This window comes from Seriola dumerili, unplaced genomic scaffold, assembly GCF_002260705.1.
Source record: "Seriola dumerili isolate Sdu_G_001 unplaced genomic scaffold, Sdu_1.0 BDQW01000129.1, whole genome shotgun sequence".
In the NCBI taxonomy this organism is placed as follows: Eukaryota; Metazoa; Chordata; class Actinopteri; order Carangiformes; family Carangidae; genus Seriola; species Seriola dumerili.
In genome coordinates, this window is record NW_019174384.1 from 570,993 (window position 1) to 595,828 (window position 24,836).

The following is a 24,836-nucleotide window of genomic DNA, read 5'->3' on the forward strand; positions in this document are numbered from 1 at the left end:
AATAAGGGATAACACAGCATCTTCAGAATAAAAAATAAAATAAAACAGAGGCTTGTTTCCTGATTTGATGTGTGAAGGAAAAACAGCTTCTTTACCAAAACATTTATTCAATTCTAAAAAAAAAAAGAAGAAGAAAAGAGGAACAAATGCACGTTTTAAAATCAGTTTGTGGTTTAGATTACCTCTGACAGTTGACCATTCAATGTGAAAACACACCCACAGCAGTGAATGGGTAAGGGTTGACAGCAGGACTTGTATTTATTTCAGGAGGAAGCTCAGAATCGGCGACAGACATGGCATAGCATGCAGAGCCGGAAACGCTGAAGCCGTCCTCTGGCACGGCTGCACCCTGGGACAACTCGGTCGAGGCGCTGCGAGCGTCTGTCACCGCGGTACTCGAGGGAGTCGAGCGGTCGTTTTCGGCCTCTGTGGCGGCCGGGCGGGCAGGGGGAGAAAGTGGGGCACAGGTGATTTCCTCGAGCTTACTGTATAATGTCCTCAGGGTCACAGGAACGGACATGCACCTGAGTCATAAACACACACACAGCAGAGTGATCCAATTAAGACTGGAAGGGAAAGATGGCACAGTGTTCACACAATTCAATTAGGTTAAAGTTACATCTTTCAAAACTATTGATCTCTTCAGACATCACTCTGAAATCACTTCATTTTTAAACTTGCTGCAGTTGCTGCAGTATTGATCCAACTGAGAAGGGAGGCCCCAGAGCCATCAATTATACATATGCATCCTCATAGAGCTGTGGAGCGAGGAGGGAAAGTTACCTACCTCTTCATTACAGTGGAGATGTATTCACCCATGGACGGATCACATCCTCCTGCTCCGAACAAGCTGCAGGTAATCTGATGAGAATCCAACACGTTCACCAGCACTGTGGACAGAAACGCACCATTAAGACATAACATTGTTTATGTCATATTTGCCATTTGGTCTGGCCTTGAATTACTAACAAAATATGGATTAAAAGAAATAAAAAAAAAAATGAAAATGCTTATTATAATTTGCCACATTCCTATCTGATGAAGCTGGGACCAGGGAATGTTTTGCTTTTTGGTTTGAAAAATTACTAAAATAAAAATAAACCGGAGGCTCTCACACAACTATATTGACACTTTAACTTTTCGTTTGGTGCATTTGGTGGTAAATGCTCACACACAGCGAGGGAGTCGGTGTTGGGTTGGTGGAAGGTCACAGAGAAGCTGGTGTCCGACTCCGGGAGGACTTCGAAGTGCAGGTCACAAACCGAACCTGATATCGAGACTCATCAATGAGACATTGCACAACTTTGCAGGGACGACCGTCTCTGCTTGGTGATTTCTGCAATATGAAACCCCCTCCCACCTGGACCGGCACACTGAGACGAGACGCAGCTCCTCAGCAGGGTGTTAATGACACACTGATGGCGCAGCAGGTCCAGTATAGCCGGGACATGTGCGGGGCGAGTGAAGGGAACACTGTCCATCACAGTCCCCCTCTGCGCAGGCGCCTCCCATGCAGCTCCGGGGAAAATATAACTGTGCATCACGCCACCAGGAAGAGGCTGGAGAGAAAAATGTGTCATTATTACACCTACGTTTTGTACAATAACTTAGCTTGAATCAAATTGTCTTTTGTTTTGAGCTCAACACCAACATACATACATACATACATACCACTGTAAAAATAGTGTCCTGCTCATCTGATGTCTCCCCATGGCTGTTTGCACTCTGTGAACCTCTCATCAGAAGCTTGGGTAAGGGTGCCCACTGCAGGTCATCATCTGGTATGGTCACATCTGTGAAATATCACAGAGGAAGACCAGGTGAGCATGTGATAGAGCGCCTTCTTCTTCTAAAAAAAAAAAATATAATAAAAATAAAAATAAAGATATATTCTTTTTAAGCATCATCTTTACAGCAGGCGTGAAAAGAAAAAGTGTGCATGTTATGTAATATTTCCCGTGAACAGTTACCTCACCTGTAATTTGGCTCAGCTTGTTGACAAAAGACAGAATCACTGGTACAGCTGGCTGCAGTTTGAGGAGAAAGCAGGCGGGCAGCGTCTCGTTTGGCACCTCATTCGGCGGCAGGAACACAGGATAACTGCCACAGGACACAATTTCACCATATTAATACCACTGGCACCGACATCCGCATTCACTGTGGGATGTAAAACTAAATGCTATCCCGATGAGAGAGAGATTAAACAATAACACGTTACCCCCGGGGATCCAGCTGTTGAGGCTGCGGGATCACAGATGCCATCTGGAGCTTGTGAGTAACATCGCTGACGCCAACAGTCACCTGGGCTGCCTGGACACCTGCCTTCATATCTGTTGTTTCTTCAGAAACAAGAGCTTTTCAGGAAAATGTTCAAATTTGTAACGGCCTTTCCGAGGCTTCGCGTGCAAACACTGCGTTCAGAGGGAAAATCAACAGGTCTACGAGTAAACGACTTTAATTTACCACCGAGCCGAGACTGTATTTGTTTCCCTGCTGTGTTGTGGCGTCTTACGTGAATCTGTTTTCTTTACATCAGTGGGGGCGATAAAGAACTGGATAGTCAGGGGGCAATCTGGAATGAGAAACTTTGGTCACTTTAAAACTGAAATAATTAGAGAAAATGAAAACTGATATTTTTGCTTTTCTACCTTCTTTTCCGGCTATTAGGCTCCCAATACTTCCGTTGTTAATCATGTCTATTTGGGGGTCACCGTCCTTTGGTGCCCTGAAAGCAGAACAACTTTAATGACTCCAATTTACAGCTAATGACTGAAAGAAAAAAAAAAAAGAAAAGAAGAGTGCCTCATGGTTGAGAAGCTGAAGCCAGGAAATATTCAGAATCTTATGCTTGAAAAACGACTGAAACAATTGATTAAATCGACAAATCGTTATCGACTAATCGCCTGAGCTCTAATACTCACAACAAGATTTTAGGCATTTGTGTTTCTTGTTGCTCACCTTGGCAATTGAGATATTTGCTGCAAATCCTTCCAGAGGTATTGAAGAGATGTAAACAGTTTTAATTTGATTTCACTGGGGGGGGGGGTAGAAAGAAATAGATATGTGACTACAAGTGGCCCAAAGATAAATGCAAGATAAAAAGGTTGTTAGGAGGAGTGGCTACTTGTCTCCAGGCATGTTGTACTGGGTGAAGAGGGCCGCCAAGCTCATGGAGAAGTCTGCAAACTTCTTTAACCTGTGTGGATGACCAGAGAATAATTCATCTTTAGGTAATCATTTAAAATCGCTTCTGTCATCTTCATCTCTAGTTCAGCACTGGTGGCTACAAGTGAAATGTCAAAGTCTAAATTTACCATCGCGCTTCTTCTTACCTCAGCAGCTGCAGAAGGGACTCGCTGGACTGCAAAACAATTTCATTTTATTAACACACACACACACACACACACACACAGTAAAAAGGGGGAGTGCTGCGAGTGGCTCACTGGAGACAGCACTTACAACAGGGGCTCCTCCCTGTGGGGCCACCTTCACCTCCTCCACCCCACCGTGCGGCTCCAACACCACCTCCAGGTAGAATAAGTCGGCTGTGAGGTAGCATGTGGCCTCAGTGACGTGGAAGCCCATTCTAGACAGAAAACGGGAACATGGGAGAAAATGGGTGTCACCACAATGTATCAGTAGAACAACAGGTGACAGGAGAAACGTTATTTTTTATTGCTGCACTGATAGGTCGACTATTTACCCTTGTTGTTTGGCAATCATTTCCAGACGAGACCTCATGGTATTCATAGAGGACACTGAAACACATGCAGCCCGACTTATTCACAGGTAAAGTCGAATACATATACTGAATTACCTACAGAAATCACCAGTATATTGTTTATTCATTTACCATTGAACTCTTCCTGGAGTCTTTCTAGGGATCGAACCAGTGGCTCACAGGGTTTGGATTCATCTCTGGATTTCTCCTATAAAAGAAGACAAAGAGAAGAAAAAAAAAAAAAAAAACACAACAATGAACCAGTTGTGTGGCAATGTCATCCTCATGTAAACACTCTTTGGTCCTGTCGGCCCATCCCACCATGTAACACGCAAATTGCATGACACCGTGGCAAAGACAAGTGTTAACATTTGGTTGCTTTGCATTTTGGGATGGGTTAAGAGCCTGGCTCCTGTCCAAATACACTTTGCTTTGCCCTGAGACTGGTTCTACAAGACTCCTTTTTTAACATCAGTGCTGGCAGGAAGCTGTATGACTAACCCCAGCTGCCTTATCCTTTTGGACCACACATCCCTTCAGACCACCAAGTAATCAAGTTTCTTTACTAGACTCCAGAGACTGACCACTGCCAAGCTCCACTTTGTATTAATCCAGAAGTATTATGTACCCTGCTACTCCACCCATGACAAATCTAAAGAAAACTAACCCACCCTCTCCTCAAACGCCCCAGCATATAGCACAGCTTTAGAGCACTTTGCAAACTTTCTGTTGGGTGTAAAACACATTGGAATCTATTAAGCTTTGCATGTTCGGACCCCGAAACCCAAAGCTAAATAATACACATCTACAAGTGGAGCATATTCAAACCAGTGGAGCATAATGGTAGATCTGTGTAAAGAAAGACATTGCAAATGCAAATGACTGAAACCAACAGATAGTAAATATCTTGCCAAAACAGGAAGCCTAACCAAGCCAAGGCCATAAAGAAGACTAATTAAAATGAGAGAAAACCAGTCAAGCAACTTTGCTTTGTTCCAAAAGGCTCAGGCTGACAACGCACACTGTGCCATGTGGTTAATAAGTAGTGAATCCAACGAAAGACGTGATAACCGTCGATGCACAGACTGCTGATCACACAACAAAGACTCGAGTGTTCCAGGATACATGATCTCATTCTTAGTGCATCACCACACCAGTTCCTGATTCACAGTGCATCATCATGTTATAGAGAAGCCATCGCTTTTCTCCACAAGACACAAATAAGGGGATAGTCTCAAATAACCCTGCTGATAAGAATTTTAGGTGATCTCCATCATTTGCATAAAGGAGGGGGGGTTTAAAATGAACTAATGAGTCAAAGATGAGATGAAAATAAAGCATGCTAGAAGTCGACCAAAGGTAGTGAAATGACTATAATTTGTCTCACCATGCATCTCCGGACAAGCTGAAAAGTGTCTTTCCAGGTCCTCTCTGCAAACTTCAGGTGCAGGTCAGAAATTATGGACTTTGCTTTCATCTCTGAAGGAAAAGAAAAAAGAAACTACAGCATCCACACCCTTAGATTTGTATAAGCCATGTGGAGAATCTTTAAAGTGCAATTTTTTGAATTAAAGATAAACAGTTAATGTTGTGTTTGCAGTCAGTCATGCTCATTTTGCAGCAAAACACTTTAAACCAACATTACCTGGCTCGTGAAAGTGTCTTTCAGTGTTTCTGACTTGACAAAGAGTCTCCTCCTGAGCAAACGTGACGACATTTAACTGCGGATTAGCCAATTAATCAATTATCTGGCAACCGCTGCCCTTAATCTGTATTGTATTTAACGCAATGTTCAACCACGCGGAAAAACAAATATGAGTCAGAAATGATACGGTATCTAGGAAATGTTGGCAACATGTTTTTGATAAATAGGAAAATTGGTGTTACATTCAAAGAAAAAGTAAAAATGAGTGTTATCTGGTTCTCCCAGGCGGGCGGGCGTTGTCAGACGGAGCCAAGCCCACAGGACGTGCAGTCAGTCTGCTGCTAACAGCTACCAGCCAGCCAACCCTCTGGAGTTAGCCACGGAGCTAGCCATGAGCTAACAAGTAGCTAGCTGAGTCTTTTGCATTTTGCCTCCATAATTCAGCCTTCACCAAACGCCGTGCCAAGGTGAACACTGTTAAATCTACCGGTAGGTGATGTTGTGCACACAGATGCCGTTGTTGTAACGGTCGCCGCTGGTCGCGTTTCGTCCGTTTCCGCGTCGCATCATTTTAGTTGTGATTAGCTGCTTGTTATCCGCCTGCTAGCCTTTTCCCTGTGTAGCTGGCCACCCTAGCTCGCTAGCGAGGAGGGAGAGCTGCTGAGTTTGAAAGCGTCGACTCGAACATCTGTTGCTGGGTATCTTGTTTTATGAATTTGTGTTGATTTTTAATGTGTCGTTTTAGCCGCTGCCTTCATTTTGAACTTCCGCAGGTGGTAATTACCGGCTAGCAGACGATCAGGTGAACCTGCTTGGTAGGTTAGTTAGCTTGTTAGCCACATCGCCCACTGTAGTCAATCTGGCATGTCAGCAGCTAACTTGCTAATAAGTTAACCTGATTATTAGAGTATTGTACACTTGTTATTTATCAGTATTTGTTATTATGATAATAAAATTGTCACTTTCTCAGCTAATATTTTCACCTCATCTTATTATTTTCTTGACGTGCCCGTGTTATTAGCGTTATTTAGCCGTTAGTTGCCAAATAATGATCCGCTGATAGATTTGCTAAGCGTGTATCATGACATTACACCTATTATTGTGGCTGCAATTGTAACTTAAATACCGGCTATTGTCATTGTATATCTTTAACTGTCTTGCACAAGTAACTTTGTTAAGAAATAGTTTCATTACAAACGTTTCTTCTGGACTTAAAAGCCTTGAGTTGCTGTTTTCACTCACTTTATATTGATTATAAAGTTGCACTCAGGTTAATATATCCTTAAAGTCATTTGTCAGGAGATTTATTTCAATACTGTGGGTGTTTAAATGGTTAAAGTAAAAGGACATTGTCTTCTGTACTAAATCCTAATATTGACTTTCAGTGTGCAGACCTTTTGGTTAATTTGTATAATGACCTATTGGCTGTATTCCCATATTTATCCCTGATCCTCAGAAGTCTGTGTTGGCCTGTGTTGGCCTCATGTCATTTCCATAGTCTTCTTGGACAGTCCAGTATGGGAAACCGATCACTAAATCGCTGTGGCATGTCAGATCTTAACCACTCCTGTCAGAATTTAGAAAATACTGCCAGTTCTTACCCAGAAGCTTTTTTTTTTTTTTTTTTTTTCTTTTCAAAGTTTTATTTCTTTGCCATATGGCTTTCACAAGTTCCTCTAGGGTTAGTGGAATTTGTAGTATTTATGCTTGCTTATCTGCATGTCATCCATCTTAGTAGGTTTTCTCAAATGATGCCAAAAGCAGTGTTTTCCCACAGATTGCAATCACAAGACGGCTTCTGATTTTGTATTTTTTATAAATACATATATATTGATCTTGAATGTACTTTTCTGGCAGACAGTTTTTCTCTCCTCAAATTTCACATTCATGCAGATATTTTAAAGGAAGAATTAATTTTTCAGCAATGAAATTATTTCTGTGACTTTTTTGTTGCCAATTAAATATGAAGTAGAAGGACGGTGTTCACTGCTATCACATTAAGGAACATGGCTACAGCGAAGGATTGATAATGACAAATGCTGATTATAAAGCAGTTTCTGATACATCAATCATTTGTCATTGTCCTTCTGTGTCTGCTGTAGTCTTGACAAGGGACAGACAATAATCCCCTGCACTACATTTTTAGTGTAATGGCTGTTTCTACTGGTTGAATTTTTATTGTGGAGGGATTTATTGCCATGAGACACACTGATGGCTGTGCAATCTAACTGCTGAAATGGAATCTGGAGCCCCAGAAGTGATGATGAAACATCTTACGATTGTTTTCTCTCTCTTCCTTTTTCTGTCTCCCCAGGAATTATCTTTCAGCTCATTGTTGCAGCTGCAGTTTGGACTGATTTTTTTTTTTTTTTTTACCCTCTTCGTTTCACAATCCTTCCCTCCACCTTGAACTTTCTCCCTTTCGCACTCTGATCTCTCAGCACACAGAGCCATGGCAGCTGCTAAGCCAAAGGGGCAGAATTCACTAGCCCTTCATAAAGTGATTATGGTGGGCAGTGGAGGAGTGGGGAAATCGGCCCTCACTCTCCAGTTCATGTATGATGAGGTGAGTAACTTACACCTCAGCTGTCCAGTTACAATCCACTACACTACAATTTTTTTGAGGTGAAAAAAAGGTCTCATGAATCTTTTTATTTCCCCCCACCTAGTTTGTGGAAGACTATGAGCCAACCAAAGCAGACAGTTACAGGAAGAAAGTGGTGCTGGACGGAGAGGAGGTACAGATTGACATCCTTGACACAGCTGGACAAGAGGACTATGCAGCCATTCGGGATAACTACTTCCGCAGCGGCGAGGGTTTCCTCTGTGTATTCTCCATCACAGAACTGGAATCGTTTGCTGCAACAGTAGACTTCAGGTGCAGTGGCATGCTTTGATTTTAATGCCAAACTTTGTCATCCATTAGACTTCAATACATTTTACTGTTTTTTATATTTCTCTACATTAAAATGCTTGGCTTTTTTGACATTTTTTAACCTTGTGAAAAGACCTGTAATTTGGACTTTTTGATCCGTGATGGGCACAATGCTGTGAGTCAGTATTTTTACTTACATAATTTGTGGCTGAATGGCATTTCCTGTTTTGCAGAGAGCAGATTCTGCGAGTGAAGGAGGATGAGAACGTGCCCTTTCTCTTGGTTGGTAACAAGTCCGACTTGGACGACCGACGGCAGGTTAGCGCAGACGAGGCGAAGGCTCGCGCCGAGCAGTGGGGCGTGTGCTATGTGGAGACTTCTGCCAAAACCCGTGCCAATGTTGACAAGGTTAGTCTCACAATCTTCCACTTGGTAAAGGTTGAGTTAACTTATTTGATCTTTATCAGAGAAATGTGAGCCCTTGTTTTTTTTTTGTTTTGTTTTTGTTTGTTTGTTTGTTTGTTTTTTTTAACAGGTGTTCTTTGACCTGATGAGAGAGATCCGGGCAAGGAAAATGGAGGACAGCAAAGAGAAGAACGGGAAGAAGAAAAGTAAAAGTCTGGCCAAGAGAATTAGAGAGAGATGCTGTATTTTATAGTGGTAACAGAGAGCAGGATATCTGCTTATGTACATATACATTTCTCAGACTTTTGCATTTATTTTGTGCCCACACCTGACCATGACTTTCTGTTCCTGGCTAACAGGACATCTGACCGTGTGTCAGGGAGTAGTAAGGTGGCACTCCATACACCATTTATAGCTCTAACTTTTTATGTGCTGACACTCCAAATAACTTATGTACTCTCTCTCTCTTACTCTGGCCACATTGCAGAGTGTAATAAATGGATGGTGTTTTAATTTAGGCCTAAGCTTGACAAGAGGCTAAGCCATGAAATGTTACAAAAACCTTTCATTGTAAAGTTTGATGTGTATAATATATTCAGACAACTGTGCAGTGCAAGTTCAGAAGAAAAGATAAAATGAAAGTGTCAGAGCCAAGGTTTAAATGGGAGGGGGGGGGATATAACTGGAGCTCAATACTGGAAAGCCCCACTTCATATAATTAGTCCACGGTCTTTGGTAGGAAATGTAAATGAACAGACTCAGCAGTGTAGTGTCAACCCAGAATTCATCAAGTGCCACCAAGGAGATGTACATTGCACTGGTGAATCTCGGAAGCATTTTAATTGAAGGTTCATTGCGTTAAACTAAGCCAGAGCTGAAATTTGATGCCATTCCTCTTTGTCGTTTTACACCTCAATTTTACTACATGGTATGGTTATCAACACTTTTTTTGTTTTGTATGTGTAAAGTCAAACTTTCTTTCTTTTGTTTTCTTCTCCTCTATCATATCAACCAGCGTAAGCTAAGGGCACTAATTTTCTTTCCCCTTCCAGTCACTTTGTTGAGTCTTCTCAAAATGCACAAACAACATTGATCATTACCCTTAAACCTGTGAGGGATTTTACAACACTTGAACTTTTTTCAATTCTAACATTTCAGAAGTTTTACCTCACTCGGCTAATGACTTCCATTGCCTTTTTATTTTGCGATGACGGAATCCCTGGTGCTCTGATAAAAGGCGATTCCATAAACACTACATCCTTTACATGCCGTCTTTAACACATGCTGATGAAATGATTTGCTTCCAGACATGTAAAGATTTATTTTGCCAGTTTTTACTTTTCCTGGCTCAGACTTTAAATCCCCCTCTTTTATCTTTTTTTTTAATTTAAATGTACTCATTAAAATTGGAACTAAAGTGGGAATAAATTGATGGCTAGAATAATTTTAAGGTAGAAAATGTCAAAAATGAATGCAGGCTTGATAGACGTAAAGTGGTACCTATCCAAAAGAAAAAGTTGCTCTCAGTCACCAAAGAAATACGCTAGCTAGTACAAACAAGTGCCCACTTTTTAATTGAAGTGTACAACATCTTAACGTGGCAAGCATCAGAAGTAAAGCACCGTGTTGTTGGTGCAAAAACTGTCTTTGTGAAACTGACGGCGGCTGAGGTTGAAAGTGCGTCAGGGGAAGTGAAAGGATTATATTCGAAATGGCTTAGGGAAGAAATGCAAGGTTACGAGGGCTTTGGTAATTCATGTACAGTGCATCACTGTTGCCTCTCTGTCCGTTGTGAATGTGAATAATCCCCACACGCTCATCCTGTTTGCCTGTAATCTTCGGCTGCCAATGATGTGCAGAGTTTAGAGGTCACTGACATTCTACTTTGTTTACCTTTTTGTTACATTTTGTGCAAGCCTACCTAATGTTACAATGCTGTAGCGGCATCTTAATGAAATACCTGACATGTTCCTTTGGTCTTGCTCTTGTAGTTGAATCATTTCACAAAGAAAGTGAAGATTAATGCAGTGTAAGAATTGGCAAAATGAGAATGCAGCACATGATTAACAGCTAAATTGCATCGACCAAAACACACCATGAAATCTGCCGCTCTTAGTTTCCCTTCATGACTGAGCCCATCTTTCTTTATCCACCACTTTTAACTTATTTAAAATAACTTATTTTATTTGTTTTTCAAAATTTTTTCCACATTTCACACTGATCCAGTTTTCGGTTATTAACATAAGAGTGAATGTGTGTGTGTGTATGTGTCTGTGTGTCTGTGTGTGTGTGTGTGTCTGTCTGCATTGCCAACAGCAACAGCTCAACATTTACATTAAAGGAGTCCAGCGACCAGTAGAATGCCCAACAATGGAGTCTATGCAAAAGTAATTGGTGTATTTGCAAAGAGGACGAGAAACTTTGGAAACGGTTCAAAACATTGTCACTGTGCTCAAACTACTTTTAATAAGACTTGGTGAAGTAGAAGCACTTGAACTTGAATGCGGTTAAGAGATCTGACCACAGCTTAGAAAATCCAACAATCATCCAAAAGTTGTCAAGCGTGAAGAAGAATGTCTCATTGATTTCCTGAGCTAATAGATAAACACGTTAGAATCCATGTCTTTTGATTACAGGCTTTGTTTGTCGTGTATTTTGTGTGTTGATTGTACAGAAAGATAGTAATGCTTAAGAATGTCTGTGGGATTAAATGTTTACTGAAAAGCACACAGTAGAGAGAGTTTGAGTTTTAAAAAATGGAGGGTGAGACTGGATATATGACCCGATTTTAAGGCAAAATATTAGGAACCCATGGCATCAGAATGTTTGGAAAGTAGTCTGGTTTAATATATTCTAAGGGCTAACCTCCAGCGCACCGTGATTGAAACGCCCCTGAAAATTAAAGTGACAGGCACAAAAACGGACATGCAGCGCAAGAATCACAGTCTTGTTATGGCACACCTTCCTTAGCTTACGGCCACTGCATTAATCAAGTGCTCTGTGTTTTACATTGTTGAGGATGGCAGAAGCTACTATACTTACATTGACCACTGTAGTGCTTGCTTACTCAAACATTGGCTTAACACAGTCTCATTCATGTTTCAGTGCTTTTCCAGGAGCAAACATAATTCATAATCATTCTCTCTCTTTGTCCTCATGAATAGTTTAATAGACTCGATGGTCCAAATATTTTCAGCTGGATACTAAAACAGATGTTTGTGTGAAAGCTATGAGCAAATTGTCCTACTGGGTATTCAAATAACTTGTTTTGCCTTTTATATAAATACCCTTGGAATAAAAAAAAAAATAAAATAGATATCCATGTCTTTGATTGGATGGTTGTATGTATGCCATCAGTTAAATGTTACCTTCATGTTTACTTATTTTAAACATAACCACTAATGTAGCCTATCTGTTTGTGAATGCAAGAGGTGAAGCTTACATTTCAATTCATTTTTTTGTGAGGTATTTGGAAATGGCAAATAAAGTGGATATTACTAATAATATTTTCCCGATGTACTTAGTATTCTTTGTGTGAGGATTTATGTCTTGAATTATTGCGGCGAGGAGACAGACTGTTAGTAGTTTATTAAGGTGGAATGTGACATTGCTAAATTGTCCTTGTAGTGCTGTATTATGTTTTCAAGCACAGACAGCTTGGTGTCGCCCATATCTGTTTACACATTCACACTGATTCTTTGTGCTGCATATAGGTTTTTTCCTAATGCTCGACTATGCCAATGTCATGGAGGACAGGAGGGGTAAGTATTGATTTACCATAGAACAGACATGGCTACTTTGCAGTTTGTGAATGTTCTCGTATAACAATGATTGATAGAAAGTGATTTGAAAGACCTGCATTTCCCTTTGAAGACAATTCTAACATATCGTATGAACATACCAGTATTTTTCAGATAACGAGTTACTCAAAATCTATTACAGCTTATGAAAAATGATCTAGTAGTGCATCCATGCGCATGGAAAAGAAGACGCTTTTTATATGCATTTGTTAACATAGCATTTTATTGGTTTATATTATTATTAAGTTATATTTTCAGCTTACTGTTTTAAATTTCATTTATCAATTTGTACATGATAAAATATATAGACATCTAAATATGTAAAGGCCATACATTAAGTAAGACACATAATATCCTTAAGTAAATCTCTAGTAAAATATAGATAAGTGAAAAAAAATAAGTAGGCTAAATATATATATATATATATATATATATATATATATTGAAAATAATTATTTTTAAAAAAGAATTCTAAATGAAACATCAAATAAAGGAAAAAAACTCAGCAAAGCGTGAAAACAAAAACATTAGCGGTGTACATGTTACGTAAGATTTTTACACCTATTTTCTAACTTTATTAGGTGTACAGAATTTCTGTGGTAAAACCAAGTTCCGAGATCCTCAATTAACTGGAAAAACGGGGGTTATATTTTGAGGGTAGGGGTCAGGGGTTTCCCGTAGTGGTGACGTAACCACTGAGTTTGATGACGCACACGCGTATCATTGGTCCACACCGACGCACAAGGCCTGTAGTTTGAAAGCTGTCTGGGCCCAGGCGAGCTGCAACGTTAGCCACATTCGAACAAAGTTACAGTATTTTGAAATAAATTAAAGGGATTTTTGAGCCATTTTGCCCGGAACGACGTGTGCTACTTGTGGACAATGCGGTTGTCAGAGGGGGCAACGACCCGGCAGGATACGTGGGAGTAGACGTCTTTTTGAATGGCATTGTTTTAATGCATCTTGACTGAGTTGCCTTGAACTCCACGCAAGGAGAAAAGAAAGCTAACTGGCTAAGTTGCTAGCGGCGGCTATCCAGCAACTCGCGTGCTATTCACTTCCTTGTTGCACACTGGAGTGCGATGGAAGGCGAGAAGAAGTTTGTGAGGAGGAGACGGAGTTTTTTACCTCCACTTTAACACTATCCAGTGAATGGATCTACATGCTTGAATGAACTGCAACATTTCAGAAGAACTGGATTTTCAATTCGGATGGGCTCTGGGCCTGTGCTTTGACCATGAAATGGAATGCGACTGTGTAGCTGGACACAGCTAGTGGAGGCTAGCTGGCTAAACCGACTAGCATTAGCTAGCATATCTGGGAGATGTCCGTCCTGGAGTACAATGGTTGAGTATCGACTGTCTCTATAACTAAGCACCATATTGTGGATTTTATGTGACGGAATTTGCTAGCACTAATTTTCATTAATAATAGTCTGGTGTAACTCACTTTATCTGGAACCTCGATCGTGCTAGCTTTTAAATGCTAATGTTAAGCTCGTGATTTAGCTAGCTAGCTGGCTGGCTGTCTAATTGTGAAATAGCTGTAGCGTTAGCTGACTAGCCTGTTACACAGCTAGCCCAATGTTTTGTTTCACGACACAACAAGGGACATAGCTTAGGTAAAGTACATAATATTAACATTATTCCCAACGTGGCTATAGCGTTTATTTCGTAGATAAATGCCTAATTCAGACGTGCTTCGCGAGGGTCGGGGACGGAGCCCCTCTGCACAGAGAAATGCTAACAGGCAGGATAGGCGTAGTAAACCAGGGAGCGGTGCTGCTCAGCGAGAGAGACACCGTGAGAAGAGGCGGTCATCGGCTTCTAGGAGAAAGAAACGCAGGCAGGCCAAGGAAAGAGACTTGTGGCATAGTGGTACAGCGGAAGACCATGACAATGATCGAAAAAGCACTTTTGAAAAAGAGGTTGAACTTCGGACATTGGTAGAGTATGACGACGTGAGCTCCCAGTCAGAGCGATTTTCTGGGAGCCCCTCTCCTAAACTTGACCCCCATGCTGACCGTCTCTCAGTAGACCGACTCAGTGATGTTGAGTTTGGTGACTATAATGGACCAGCATCCCCAGACAGAAGTCAGCCGAGAGACCGGGAGGCAGTGTGCCTCAGCAAAGACGAACAAACAAGAGGACCATCTGAAAGGAGCAAGCAAGAGAAGGAGCTCGGGAAGAAAAAAGACCGCCAGAGTCGTGAGAGAGACTCCTCAAAAGCTCGGAGTGGAGGAAGCCTGAGTGGCTCTAAAAATCACAGAGACACTACAAGGAGCAATGACAGAAATGGTAAGAGAACATCTACATCTCAGCCCTCACAATCTGCAGATAAAAGGGATTCAAAAAGCCACAGAAGTAAAACAAGATCCGACAAAGAGCCCCCATCTGCATACAGAGATGCTCCACAATCGTACAGAGATGACCGTGAAGACCTCAGGGCATACAGGAGAAGTCCTGGTTTCAAAGCAGAAAGTCCCTATGGGACATCATACTCATATAGCTACCAATCTCCTGGTGGTTATAACCAGCTGATTTCTAGAAGAAGTCCAACTTATGGGAGCAAAAGACTCTCTCCCAGTTCCACATATTACAGCCGGGATGTAGATGTGTATGGGGCCTATGGCATGCCAAAGTCACCCAGTTCATACTCCAGCAACAAAAGGAAGCGATCCCCTGTGAGCCCAGCGAACTGGCGGAGGTCACCTAGTTATGGCCGACACAGTCCGTATGAACAAGGAGAGTTTGGTTCAAGTCCTTATGGAAACCGCAGGAGATCACGAAGTCCATACAGGAAGTCCCTGAGCCCAAGTCCAGATGTCAGGTGAGTTCTTACAAAGCAGCTAATAGAATGAAGTGTGTTTAGTGTTTGCTGCCTGTACTCTAATAGTGTGGTGTATTCATTTGATTTGTTCTAATAAGCAAGCACTGCTTCACATTTAACAGAGAGTGATTTAGGATTATGCCAGAATTTTGCCTCTCAGTGAAGCCTTTCTTTACCCAATCTTAGCTCTTAGCATTAATCCTTCACAACAGCTGTTGTAAATTTCGAGTTTAAAATGATCGTGCTCTCCAATGAGAACAAAGTTAGAACTTTAAAATCTATTGAGGGCCTGTGTTTTCTTTCATTATTTGATGGCATACCTGTGAAACTGCAAAAAACTTTGATCAGCCTTGTGTGATATTGCACAATTGGCAGAATGGCTGTAATAACGTGCTTGATATGTTTCTGTACGTGGCACAACACTCAGACTTAGATATCCACCAGATTTTGTTCATCTTGTGCAAGTAAATGAAGCAGTCATGTGGAAAAGTTTTTAATGAAGGAGCAAAATATGCAAAGGTGTCTTTTTCATTTCCTTTCCAGGCGATCTGCTAGATCACGTAGCAGAAGTCCATATTCATCTTCAAGGCATTCACGTTCTCGCAGTCGTCACCGCCACTCTCGCTCCCGCAGTCGCCCCTCTAGCCTCTCGCCAAGCACGCTCACCTTCAAAACCAGTCTTGCTGCTGAACTCAGTAAGCAGAAAAAGGTGAAAGCTGCTGAAGCCGCTGCCAAAGCCAAGAACTCCAGCAACACATCTACTCCAACCAAGGGTTCCTCATCTGCTCACCAACCGAGTCCCAAGTCTAACCACACATCCAGGAAGGGCCGCCCTCCTTCTCCACCTCAGCCAGAGAAAGGTCCCAGAACTCCAACGTCCAGCCAGCCCCAGTCTCCCTCTGACAGGTCATCCAAGAGGACCACCGAGCACCAGACCAGCAGGGACAGAGACGGGAAGGGGAAGGATGACTCTGTGCATCGGGACAAGAGGAAAGCACCAGCATCTGGACAGAGCAAAGACAAGGAACGAGCCACTGGTCCTGTCGTCTCTACTCTGCCATCCATATCATTGCCCCAAACGGTTCTTGAGCACATGAATAAAGGAGAAGGGTATGTGTGTGTTGTTGGGACAGTTGACCTTGAATTTTTATGCACCTTTTTATACTTGATTGTTGAGACTTACTCGCACACTCACCATCTCTTTATCTCCTGCATTTTCTTGCTATCAGCTTGAAGGACAGCTCGCTCTCAGGGAAGAAGAAGTCAGAGAGAAAGGCCCGTCAGCTTCTGAGCGACTTGCCCCTCCCCCCTGAACTTCCTGGTGGCACATCCTCCCCACACAGCCCACCTGAGGACAAAAAGTCCCAAACAGTTCGCCGAAGACCTAAGTATGTTATGGTGCATTTAATGCTCTCTCGTCTTTTCTTTTGCTACTCTTTGTTGTATAGTCTCTTTGCTTCCTTTGAAATGTTTTCATGTAAATTCGCAGAATTTGTGGCCCAAGATACGGTGAGATTAAGGAAACGGAGATTGATTGGGGCAAACGCTGCGTGGACAAGTTTGAGATCATTGGAATCACAGGGGAAGGCACCTATGGGCAGGTGTACAAAGCTAAAGACAAAGACACTGGTAAGTGTTCTGAACATATGTGTTCATTCGTAAACGCATCGTAAGTGTGGATCCACTGTCCCTGTTCTTTTCAGGTAAAATAATGGATAGATCTGTTGAGGGTGAGACCAGCTTGTGATCTCGTTTTGTGATGCAGTTCTTCCCTCTGTTTCACAGCTGAAATGGTGGCTTTGAAGAAGGTTCGACTGGACAATGAAAAGGAGGGCTTCCCCATCACAGCCATCAGAGAGATTAAAATTTTGCGACAACTCAACCACAAGAGCATCATAAACATGAAGGAGATTGTCACGGACAAGGAGGATGCTCTGGATTTTAAAAATGATAAAGGTATAATCGTGGTTACTCTACGATCCTATAGCTTTCTCTTAATGTGTGGCCATTTTTTGATGATTAAATCTTGTGTTTTTTTTTTCTCCCTCCATCTCAGGTGCTTTCTATCTTGTATTTGAATACATGGACCACGACCTAATGGGTTTGCTCGAGTCCGGCCTGGTTCATTTCAACGAGAGCCACATCAAGTCTTTCATGCGACAGCTGCTGGAGGGTCTCGATTACTGCCACAAGAAGAACTTTCTGCACAGAGACATCAAGTGCTCCAATATTCTGCTCAATAACAAGTGGGTCTCCGCAGTCAACCAGAATGAACACCCTCGCTATGTTGTATTGCATTGTCAAGCATGTTTTCCAGATAAGTTTAATCAATATTGTTTGTTTCCTCCTAATCAGAGGTCAAATAAAGCTCGCAGACTTTGGTCTTGCTCGGCTGTACAACTCTGAAGAGAGGTGGGCCTCCTATATTATTGGATACAGCTTTCTTGCCGCATCTAAGTTTCATCTTCCATCTTTTTATTTCCATCCTCGTGTGTGATTCAAGATAATAATCTGTGTTCTCCTTTCCAGTCGACCATACACCAACAAAGTGATCACACTGTGGTACCGCCCCCCGGAGCTGCTCCTGGGGGAAGAGAGGTACACGCCTGCTATTGATGTGTGGAGCTGCGGGTAAGAGCAGGACTCATCTGGACTTAAGTTTACATGTGTTTATTGATTGTCTCCCGGCTCAGTGTCACTGTTTTGTTCTCATAATCATAAATCATGTCTTGTTTTGCGTGTCACAGATGCATTCTCGGAGAACTTTTCACAAAGAAACCCATCTTTCAAGCTAATCAGGAGCTTGCCCAGCTAGAGCTTATCAGGTAAGTGTAGATGTACATTAAAAATGTTAATGTCATACTTGTAGGTTTTAGTTCCCATGTAGTGGTGCACCCACATCTAAAACAGGAAGAGGAAGCGGTGCTACTGATGGTCTCAGCTGACCATAACGCCGTGCAGCCATGAGAAGTGTTTTGATTAACAGGCCTCACTTGTTTTTGTCGCACCCACATTAGAGAAGAAGTGAAGGCAGTGAAAGTAAAAATCCTGAAAGTTTGCAAAGTTATAAGCGCGACTGTATCGTTTTTTACTTGCTCGCCCGTTGACTTCCTCATTTTGCGGGGTACAACACTGGTGACACAGAGAAAATAAACTCTAGTGAACGCAAAACATGATGCCGTTTCTAAAGCAACAAGTCAGGCCAGTTCTCTGGGTGTTGACAGATATTCTTAAATACTGCTGTATTATTATTATTATTATTATTATTATTATCGCTGTATTCTGCTTCAACAAATACATTTCTGTACTTCTGCCCTCTAGCCGAATATGTGGCAGCCCCTGTCCTGCTGTCTGGCCAGATGTAATAAAGCTTCCCTTCTTCAACACCATGAAACCAAAGAAACAGTACAGGAGACGCTTACGAGAGGAGTTTGCTTTGTAAGTCAGTGTCCTTGACCTCTAATCATATATTTGTGGCCTGAGCCTTCCAGCAGTGCATTTTACCGCGACCTTGTGCTTCTGTTGTTGCTCAGCATCCCTCCGTCTGCCTTGGATCTGTTTGACCACATGTTAAACCTGGACCCCAGCAAACGCTGCACAGCTGAACAAGCCTTAGGCAGCGAGTTCCTCAAGGATGTGGACCCAGACAAGATGCCCCCACCAGAGTATGTTTTCATGTTGTCAGCGCGTTGATCCTACTGTGTGTAACCATGGCTCCCAAATCCTTAACATTTCCTCCCCTTTGTCAACTGTTTCCCATCTCTCCAGTCTTCCACTGTGGCAGGACTGCCACGAGCTGTGGAGTAAGAAACGTCGGCGACAGAAGCAGATGCCAGAGGAGCTGGCCGCCCCTAAGGCGCCTCGTAAAGAGCTGGGCCTTGACGACAGCCGCAGCAACACTCCCCAGGGCTTCCCTGCTCCTGGAGGTATCAAAGCTCAGAATGCTGCAGCTTCTGCACTGCTCGGTGAGTCTGACTGTTATTTATATTTGCGCTGTCTAATTATTTGAGTTGCCAAAGGTGCTATGCAAATAGATATGATTTGAGAATGATGGAATTTACTGGTGCACATAATAAACGGGTAACTTCATGTATGTGGCTTTGGGAAATATGGATGAAAATACTCAAATTTAGATGAACTTGCCAGTTTCACTTTGTTGCTTTGCAAAGTAAATGGTTTTTAAATAAAGAACTTGTTTGATCCAGAGACGTAATTCACTCATTCACTTACTCACTTAGTTAATCTGTCTTTCCTGTGTCTTCTGAAGGTCATGTGTATAAACCACACACTGAACCAAGCTCATTCAGTCAGGTCACGCAGACCTGTAGTCTGATTTGTTAAACTTGTTTTTATTTTCACATTCATTACACTTGTGAGTGATATTGCCATTTAAATGGGAATTATAAGGTCTTAAAAATGTGCACAACCTGACAGACTGGGTTATAATATTCACTATGATTTACAGCACATTTCCTGTATTAATATTTGAAACAGTCTGACAGCTCTTAATAAAGCTGGTGAATGAACCTTGAGTTTAGAGTATTTCATCCCAGATATGTGTCCCAAAGGTTAAGAATGAACCCCCATGCTTAGCTTATTTTTCTGTCTTCTTAAAGACCCAAAGGGTCCAAACTCCCAGTTGACACAGGAGCAGCTGGCCGTCCTCCTGAACTTCCTCGGCCAGCCCAAGAGCTCAGTCAACACGGCCCAGTTTGTCCAGTCCATGAGCACAAAGGTCAACCAGGAGACGTTACAGCAGCTCTCCAAAGCCCTAGCTCCCACTGACCCAGCTGAGCCTCCTGCTCAGCCTACACCCGCCAAGCCTCCCCAGCCTGCTGCTCCTGCAGGAGTGCCGCGCACACCCCCGATGCCCAAGCCTCCTTCACCCCCCATGTCCGCACCGTCGGGTATTCCAGAAGGCGAGGCTGCAGCTGCTACTCAGACAGCCATGACGATGCTGCTGGCTCAACTCCTCCAAGCTCAACAGGCTCAGAGGCCGGAGCCAGGTGACGGTGTAGAAGGAGGAGAGAGCACAAACCCTGCAGGAGCAGCACCAGGGGGACCTCTTCTACCTCCAGAGGTCAAACAGCCTCCAGAGCCCAGCCCAGTCTCTCCAGGTAACCCCTTCATCTGTTAATCATGTCTTTCTACTTATTTTTTTCCCTTCATTTGTTTTAAAAAAGGTTTTCACCATATGTCAGTGATAGAACATTGGTTTACCAGATGAAATCGTGTATAATGAAAACAGATTAGACCACGAATGGTTTCCAGGGAAAGTGGTCAGCAGATGGAGAATATCAAGTATGTACAAAACCACTAGAGTATATCAGCAGAAGGATCAAGGTTTGTCAATTAACATTAGTGTGAAACAAGAAATCTACTTCTTCCAAACCATTTATTAAGATCAGACTGAGATAAGAAGCAAGGACATTCACGTCAGAGCAACACAAGAAATAGTTTAAGGAGGTTGGAGATGGATAAATAAAATATAAAAAAGACATTGAATTAATAAAACTAAGAAATTATTTTCCAGCGCAATACTTAGTATAATGTTATAATTTCATTTTCTAGTGTCTGAAGTAGGTGGAGTGTCGATCCTGCCCCCAGACCAGAGACCACCTGAACCTCCAGAACCACCTCCACATGCTGACCTGGACTACAGGCAGCCTCCACCTGAGCCCAAGACAGGCCACGCTCCTCCCATTGCATCTGCGGGTGGAGGTGACGGTGGGAGACCTCCAGAACCGGACTACCCTCCCCTCCCTACCGCAGAAGGGCCTGGATACGGGGGTGAGTACAGCCACCCACCGCCGCCACCCTTCACCCCTGCAGGGTTTGGGGACAGTTACATGGGTCACATGCTAGGTGGCGGCCTGCCTCCTCACACACTGAGAGAAGTGTTTAGCGGACCCGGCCAGGCCGCGGGCTCCTCGTCTGGCGCAGGGGTTCTGGCCCCAGCCCACCCAGACCCCTTCCCCCCAGGCGCCGGAGCCACTGGACCCAGCAGCATGGTGTTCACCGGGGACAAGGACCACCGCTTTGAGTACAATCACAGCCCCTTACCTGTGGAGGGACAGCCCAACCCCAGCGCTATCCACCTGTACAACCACGCCATGGCTAGAAAGGATGGTGTACCTCCTCCCCCACCCATCCCTGCACCGGGACAACCCTGGGGTTCCCCTTCTCAAGTCGGTGCTCCACCACTACCCCTAGGCTTTGTCCCACACGTGAACTCGACAGCAACAATCAGAGGACGAGGACTGCCTTTCTGAAAGACTGGAAATCTGACGTGACAATGGACAAAAGGCTACAGGACTCTGTTTGGAGCCTGAAGCCTCTCAGGCCAGACCAGAGGGATCTGGAGATGCACACTCAGTTTGTAATAACTTAAATCTGTGTAAGGCATTGTATTCCTCCTCAGTCTGGAATGTGGAGTACGTTGCAGAAGGACAGCTGAATAACCCCCGGAGGAGCTTTTCTTGCTCATACCATTTTCATATTTTTTTGTAATCTATTCTGCTGTCTTTTAAATTAAACTTTTACCTTTTTTGAGTGTACATTTATCAGACAGGTAAATTTTAAATCTCTACCTTTAGCCTGTCTGTAATTGCTCCAGGGCAGACTAGTATTAATGTTTTGCACTACTGATTGAAGTAGGCGGAAACAGTTTTAGCTACGAGAGGAAATGGATGATGTGCTTTACCTGTACAATTAGGAATATGAGCAGTAATGTAGTGTCCTTTTTTTTTTTTTTTTCTTTTTCTTTTTTTTTAATGGTGGTGATTATGTTGAAACGATGACGGCTCAGTTGATTGGGTTGATGGCGGTAGGTATCAGCACAGGGAGCTCTATGAGGAAAAGGACTGTTAGTTCCAGAGAGACTGATAGCACTTGGACAACTGCGGCAAATCTGATCCGACTGTAATGGAGAAAAGGCTATTTTCACTTTGGATTCCACTTGCCTTTTTGCCAATAGGTGTTGTAAATCATGAGCAAAACAAAACACACACACACACACACACACACACATAACCCGAGCTCAAAAAGGAAACGATGTCTTTTTTTTTTTCTTTTTTTTTTTTTTGTACTAAAATGATTTTGTCCCCCTCCCCCCCTCCTTTGGCAAATGTTTATTAAAGAAATGCCAACAACACATCATCGTCTCTTTAATTAATACACAGATTGTCATTGAACGCCTCACAGTTTACTTGTGTTGTGTGTGTGTAAATAGTGACTTCATAGATCACACCACTAGATGGCAGCACTGTCAAACATCACCACACACACACACACACACACACACACACACACACACTCACTCACCTGCAGTGTGTGCTCATTGCAACATGAGTATTGTCTCTGTGATTCAGATTGGCATTCAGCGCCGCATCTGTAGGCAAATGTACTCGCTTGTCAGTCTCACTCAAAACCAACAGACCTTACCCGGCAACCGCGATTTCACTGGCGCTAAATCTTAACACTTGAAGCGTACACACCATTCACAAGAGGACAAGCCCCTAGAGTGAGTCAGTATAATGCAAATACACACACCCCTTTTTTTTTTTTTCCCCTCTTTTCTTCAGAAGACAGCCAGGTTAGCACCACTGAGACTCGGGAGGGAGGGAGGCATATGGCTAAGGAGAGAGCAGCACACATCAAGTTTCAGACAACATAATGCACAACGTCAAACTAAGATACAGAGCCGGGAAGAAAGAAAACGTTCCACTAGATGACGGCTCCCGGTGGGCTTCATCTTTTAAGCACCTTAACTCGTGGTTTGAACCTGGTGTAAAAAAAACGGTTTCTTAAAGATCGCAAAACCAGTTCTCCTGCCTGCCGCCTTTGCCGTTTCAACCTTCCAATTAACCAAGGAGTGGCTCTGAAATCCAAAGAGTTTTCAAACACTGTCCTGCTCCAGAGAAAATTAGAGATAGCTATCAAATAGGGATGAATTTATGGAACAGGAAGTGTATCGTCAGATAAATAATCCAGTCGGAACGGTTCATAATGTGCATCGGTCCACATACTTAAATACAGTTCTTTTCCTACTCCAATTGTAAGACTTGCACTAGAAAACTAAATAGATGTTGAAGGCCAAACTGACATTAGATGCAATAACAGCAGCACATTAATAATAAGACCTGATGCACAAAACCATACTGAAGCCACAGCTGAACATAGAGACACACTCCACACACACACACACATACATCTGTCCTTTGTTTTACCCGTCACGTCCACATCTGCATTTGTCACACGTCACATCGCCGGTGATGAAAAAGTGATTATCTCAGAGGGGGTTCCGTTCTGCAAAGCTAATTCAGAACGTGGATGGCAGCTAGTCTGTGATTAATACGCCGTGGATGATGGATTGCTGAAAATCTACGGTAGCTTCAGTGGGACTGGCAGCATCATATTTTTTGTGTGATTGATTGAAACAACAGTGAGTGTGATTTAAAGAGAAGATGAGTTGAAGGAGCAGAGTGAGGCAGAAGAGCATAGATTCTTTTTCTTTTTTTTTTAACCAAAGCATCACTCTTCATATTTTGCTGAGTTTATTCAAACAAGGTTGTAATCTATTAAAAAAAGAAAACATCAAGAGGCCTCCTCACCAGATATGACATTAATTTAGTTTAATTTTTTTCTACTTATCCCCTTTGTGTTTGTGTTAACTTGATGAATAAACACAGTAAAACTCACCAGCTCTTACTTGTGTCCAAATATTGGATGTGTAGGTTCAGAAGTTGCACGAACGTGACCAAAACTCCTGCATCTCTTCTCAGGTCCAAACATTTCAGCACACCATCCAACACCATACAGGTGAGCTGATTACCCAGTCACATGACTTCCTGTCAGGTAACCAAAAAAAAAGGAAACTTAAAGGAATCCCCACCTTCAAAATCTAAGGAATAAAAGCAACATTAACGCGTTAATGTCGTGTTCCCCTTGATTCCTACTGAAGTATGTAAACATTACAAAATACGTTTCAGTGTCTGTTTGTTCCAACTCTTCGAGGAACACTTTGACATTTAGCCCCAAGGATTTTTAAGAAGGAAGCCAATTTGTTTTGAAAGGCTTCAAAAAGAGGAAGAGATTTTAAAAGAATCTACATCCGTCCCCTGAAAGCATTCCTCAACCTTTTAAGAAATGTCAGACAAGATTAAAATAACAAATATAGACGGGATTGATTTTTTTATTTGTTTTTTTTTTTGTGTGTTTTTTTTCGAGGTGGATGGTAAATGTGGTCGTGGAGAAGGGCACACAACAACCATGCTGACAGGAAAATTGGTAAAAAATGGAGGAAAGGGAAAAAAAACCCCCCCAGATGTCTCATCACAGAAATGGTCACAGCATGGTCTCACTTTTCTGGTGTTTGACACTGTTTCCTGGCACTTCTTCTGATTCTCCCGCCCTTTACTCACACAAACATTTCTTCACCTACACTTGAGAAGGACTTAAGTTTGATTCACTGATCATGTGCCTGACCTTAAGCCTCTGACAACAGCCTCAGCAACATCCTTAACTTCACATACGTGCACGTTGCATGTCAGGTCTTTGCTG

At 42.6% G+C, this 24,836-nt stretch overlaps 3 protein-coding genes across 8 annotated transcripts; 2 read left to right on the forward strand and 1 right to left on the reverse strand.

The window, feature by feature from the left end:
* Positions 1–199: 199 nt before the first annotated feature.
* Positions 200–5,198, reverse strand: LOC111224355 (mediator of RNA polymerase II transcription subunit 1-like). The gene is made up of 16 exons (XM_022748813.1): positions 5,109–5,198; positions 3,854–3,929; positions 3,704–3,758; positions 3,460–3,586; positions 3,333–3,361; positions 3,125–3,196; positions 2,959–3,033; positions 2,649–2,725; positions 2,513–2,572; positions 2,219–2,339; positions 1,976–2,100; positions 1,672–1,793; positions 1,373–1,559; positions 1,172–1,267; positions 788–890; positions 200–524 (listed from the first exon to the last, which is right to left on the reverse strand). The coding sequence occupies exons 1-16, from the start codon at positions 5,196–5,198 to the stop codon at positions 200–202; spliced, it is 1,740 nt and encodes a 579-aa protein (XP_022604534.1).
* Positions 5,199–5,690: 492 nt separating this feature from the next.
* On the forward strand, positions 5,691–12,133 carry rala (RAS like proto-oncogene A). Of its 6 annotated transcripts, XM_022748797.1 has the most exons (6): positions 5,691–5,855; positions 7,808–7,932; positions 8,036–8,244; positions 8,475–8,649; positions 8,777–8,852; positions 10,963–12,133. In XM_022748797.1, the coding sequence occupies exons 2-6, from the start codon at positions 7,819–7,821 to the stop codon at positions 10,983–10,985; spliced, it is 597 nt and encodes a 198-aa protein (XP_022604518.1). In that variant the 5' UTR covers positions 5,691–5,855; positions 7,808–7,818; the 3' UTR covers positions 10,986–12,133. The 6 variants fall into 6 exon arrangements, with proteins under 6 accessions (XP_022604518.1, XP_022604519.1, XP_022604515.1 ...); XM_022748798.1 differs by lacking the exon at positions 8,777–8,852; XM_022748794.1 differs by lacking the exon at positions 10,963–12,133 and having other exon boundaries at positions 7,681–7,932; positions 8,777–8,918.
* A 1,438-nt stretch (positions 12,134–13,571) lies between these two features.
* cdk13 (cyclin dependent kinase 13) lies at positions 13,572–22,290 on the forward strand. Its single transcript, XM_022748792.1, has 14 exons — positions 13,572–15,275; positions 15,819–16,385; positions 16,505–16,663; positions 16,765–16,904; positions 17,061–17,231; positions 17,332–17,521; positions 17,631–17,687; positions 17,805–17,906; positions 18,023–18,100; positions 18,597–18,713; positions 18,809–18,940; positions 19,044–19,240; positions 19,892–20,392; positions 20,847–22,290. The coding sequence occupies exons 1-14, from the start codon at positions 14,128–14,130 to the stop codon at positions 21,545–21,547; spliced, it is 4,260 nt and encodes a 1,419-aa protein (XP_022604513.1). The 5' UTR covers positions 13,572–14,127; the 3' UTR covers positions 21,548–22,290.
* The last annotated feature ends 2,546 nt before the right edge of the window (positions 22,291–24,836 follow it).

What these genes read in the sequence shown, in the direction of transcription:
- LOC111224355 (XM_022748813.1), bottom strand. Translation starts at nt 5,198, where the DNA reads ATGAAAGCAAAGTCCATAATTTCTGACCTGCACCTGAAGTTTGCAGAG. An exon ending in CAAATATCTCAATTGCCAAG is followed by an intron (nt 2,726 to 2,958) that starts GTGAGCAACAAG and finishes TTCTGCTTTCAG; the next exon opens with GGCACCAAAGGACGGTGACC. An exon ending in CCTAATAGCCGGAAAAGAAG is followed by an intron (nt 2,573 to 2,648) that starts GTAGAAAAGCAA and finishes TTCTCATTCCAG; the next exon opens with ATTGCCCCCTGACTATCCAG.
- rala (XM_022748794.1), top strand. Translation starts at nt 7,819, where the DNA reads ATGGCAGCTGCTAAGCCAAAGGGGCAGAATTCACTAGCCCTTCATAAA. An exon ending in GCTGCAACAGTAGACTTCAG is followed by an intron (nt 8,245 to 8,474) that starts GTGCAGTGGCAT and finishes CCTGTTTTGCAG; the next exon opens with AGAGCAGATTCTGCGAGTGA. An exon ending in CCCGTGCCAATGTTGACAAG is followed by an intron (nt 8,650 to 8,776) that starts GTTAGTCTCACA and finishes TTTTTTTAACAG; the next exon opens with GTGTTCTTTGACCTGATGAG.
- cdk13 (XM_022748792.1), top strand. Translation starts at nt 14,128, where the DNA reads ATGCCTAATTCAGACGTGCTTCGCGAGGGTCGGGGACGGAGCCCCTCT. An exon ending in CTGTACAACTCTGAAGAGAG is followed by an intron (nt 17,688 to 17,804) that starts GTGGGCCTCCTA and finishes TCTCCTTTCCAG; the next exon opens with TCGACCATACACCAACAAAG. An exon ending in ATTGATGTGTGGAGCTGCGG is followed by an intron (nt 17,907 to 18,022) that starts GTAAGAGCAGGA and finishes TGCGTGTCACAG; the next exon opens with ATGCATTCTCGGAGAACTTT.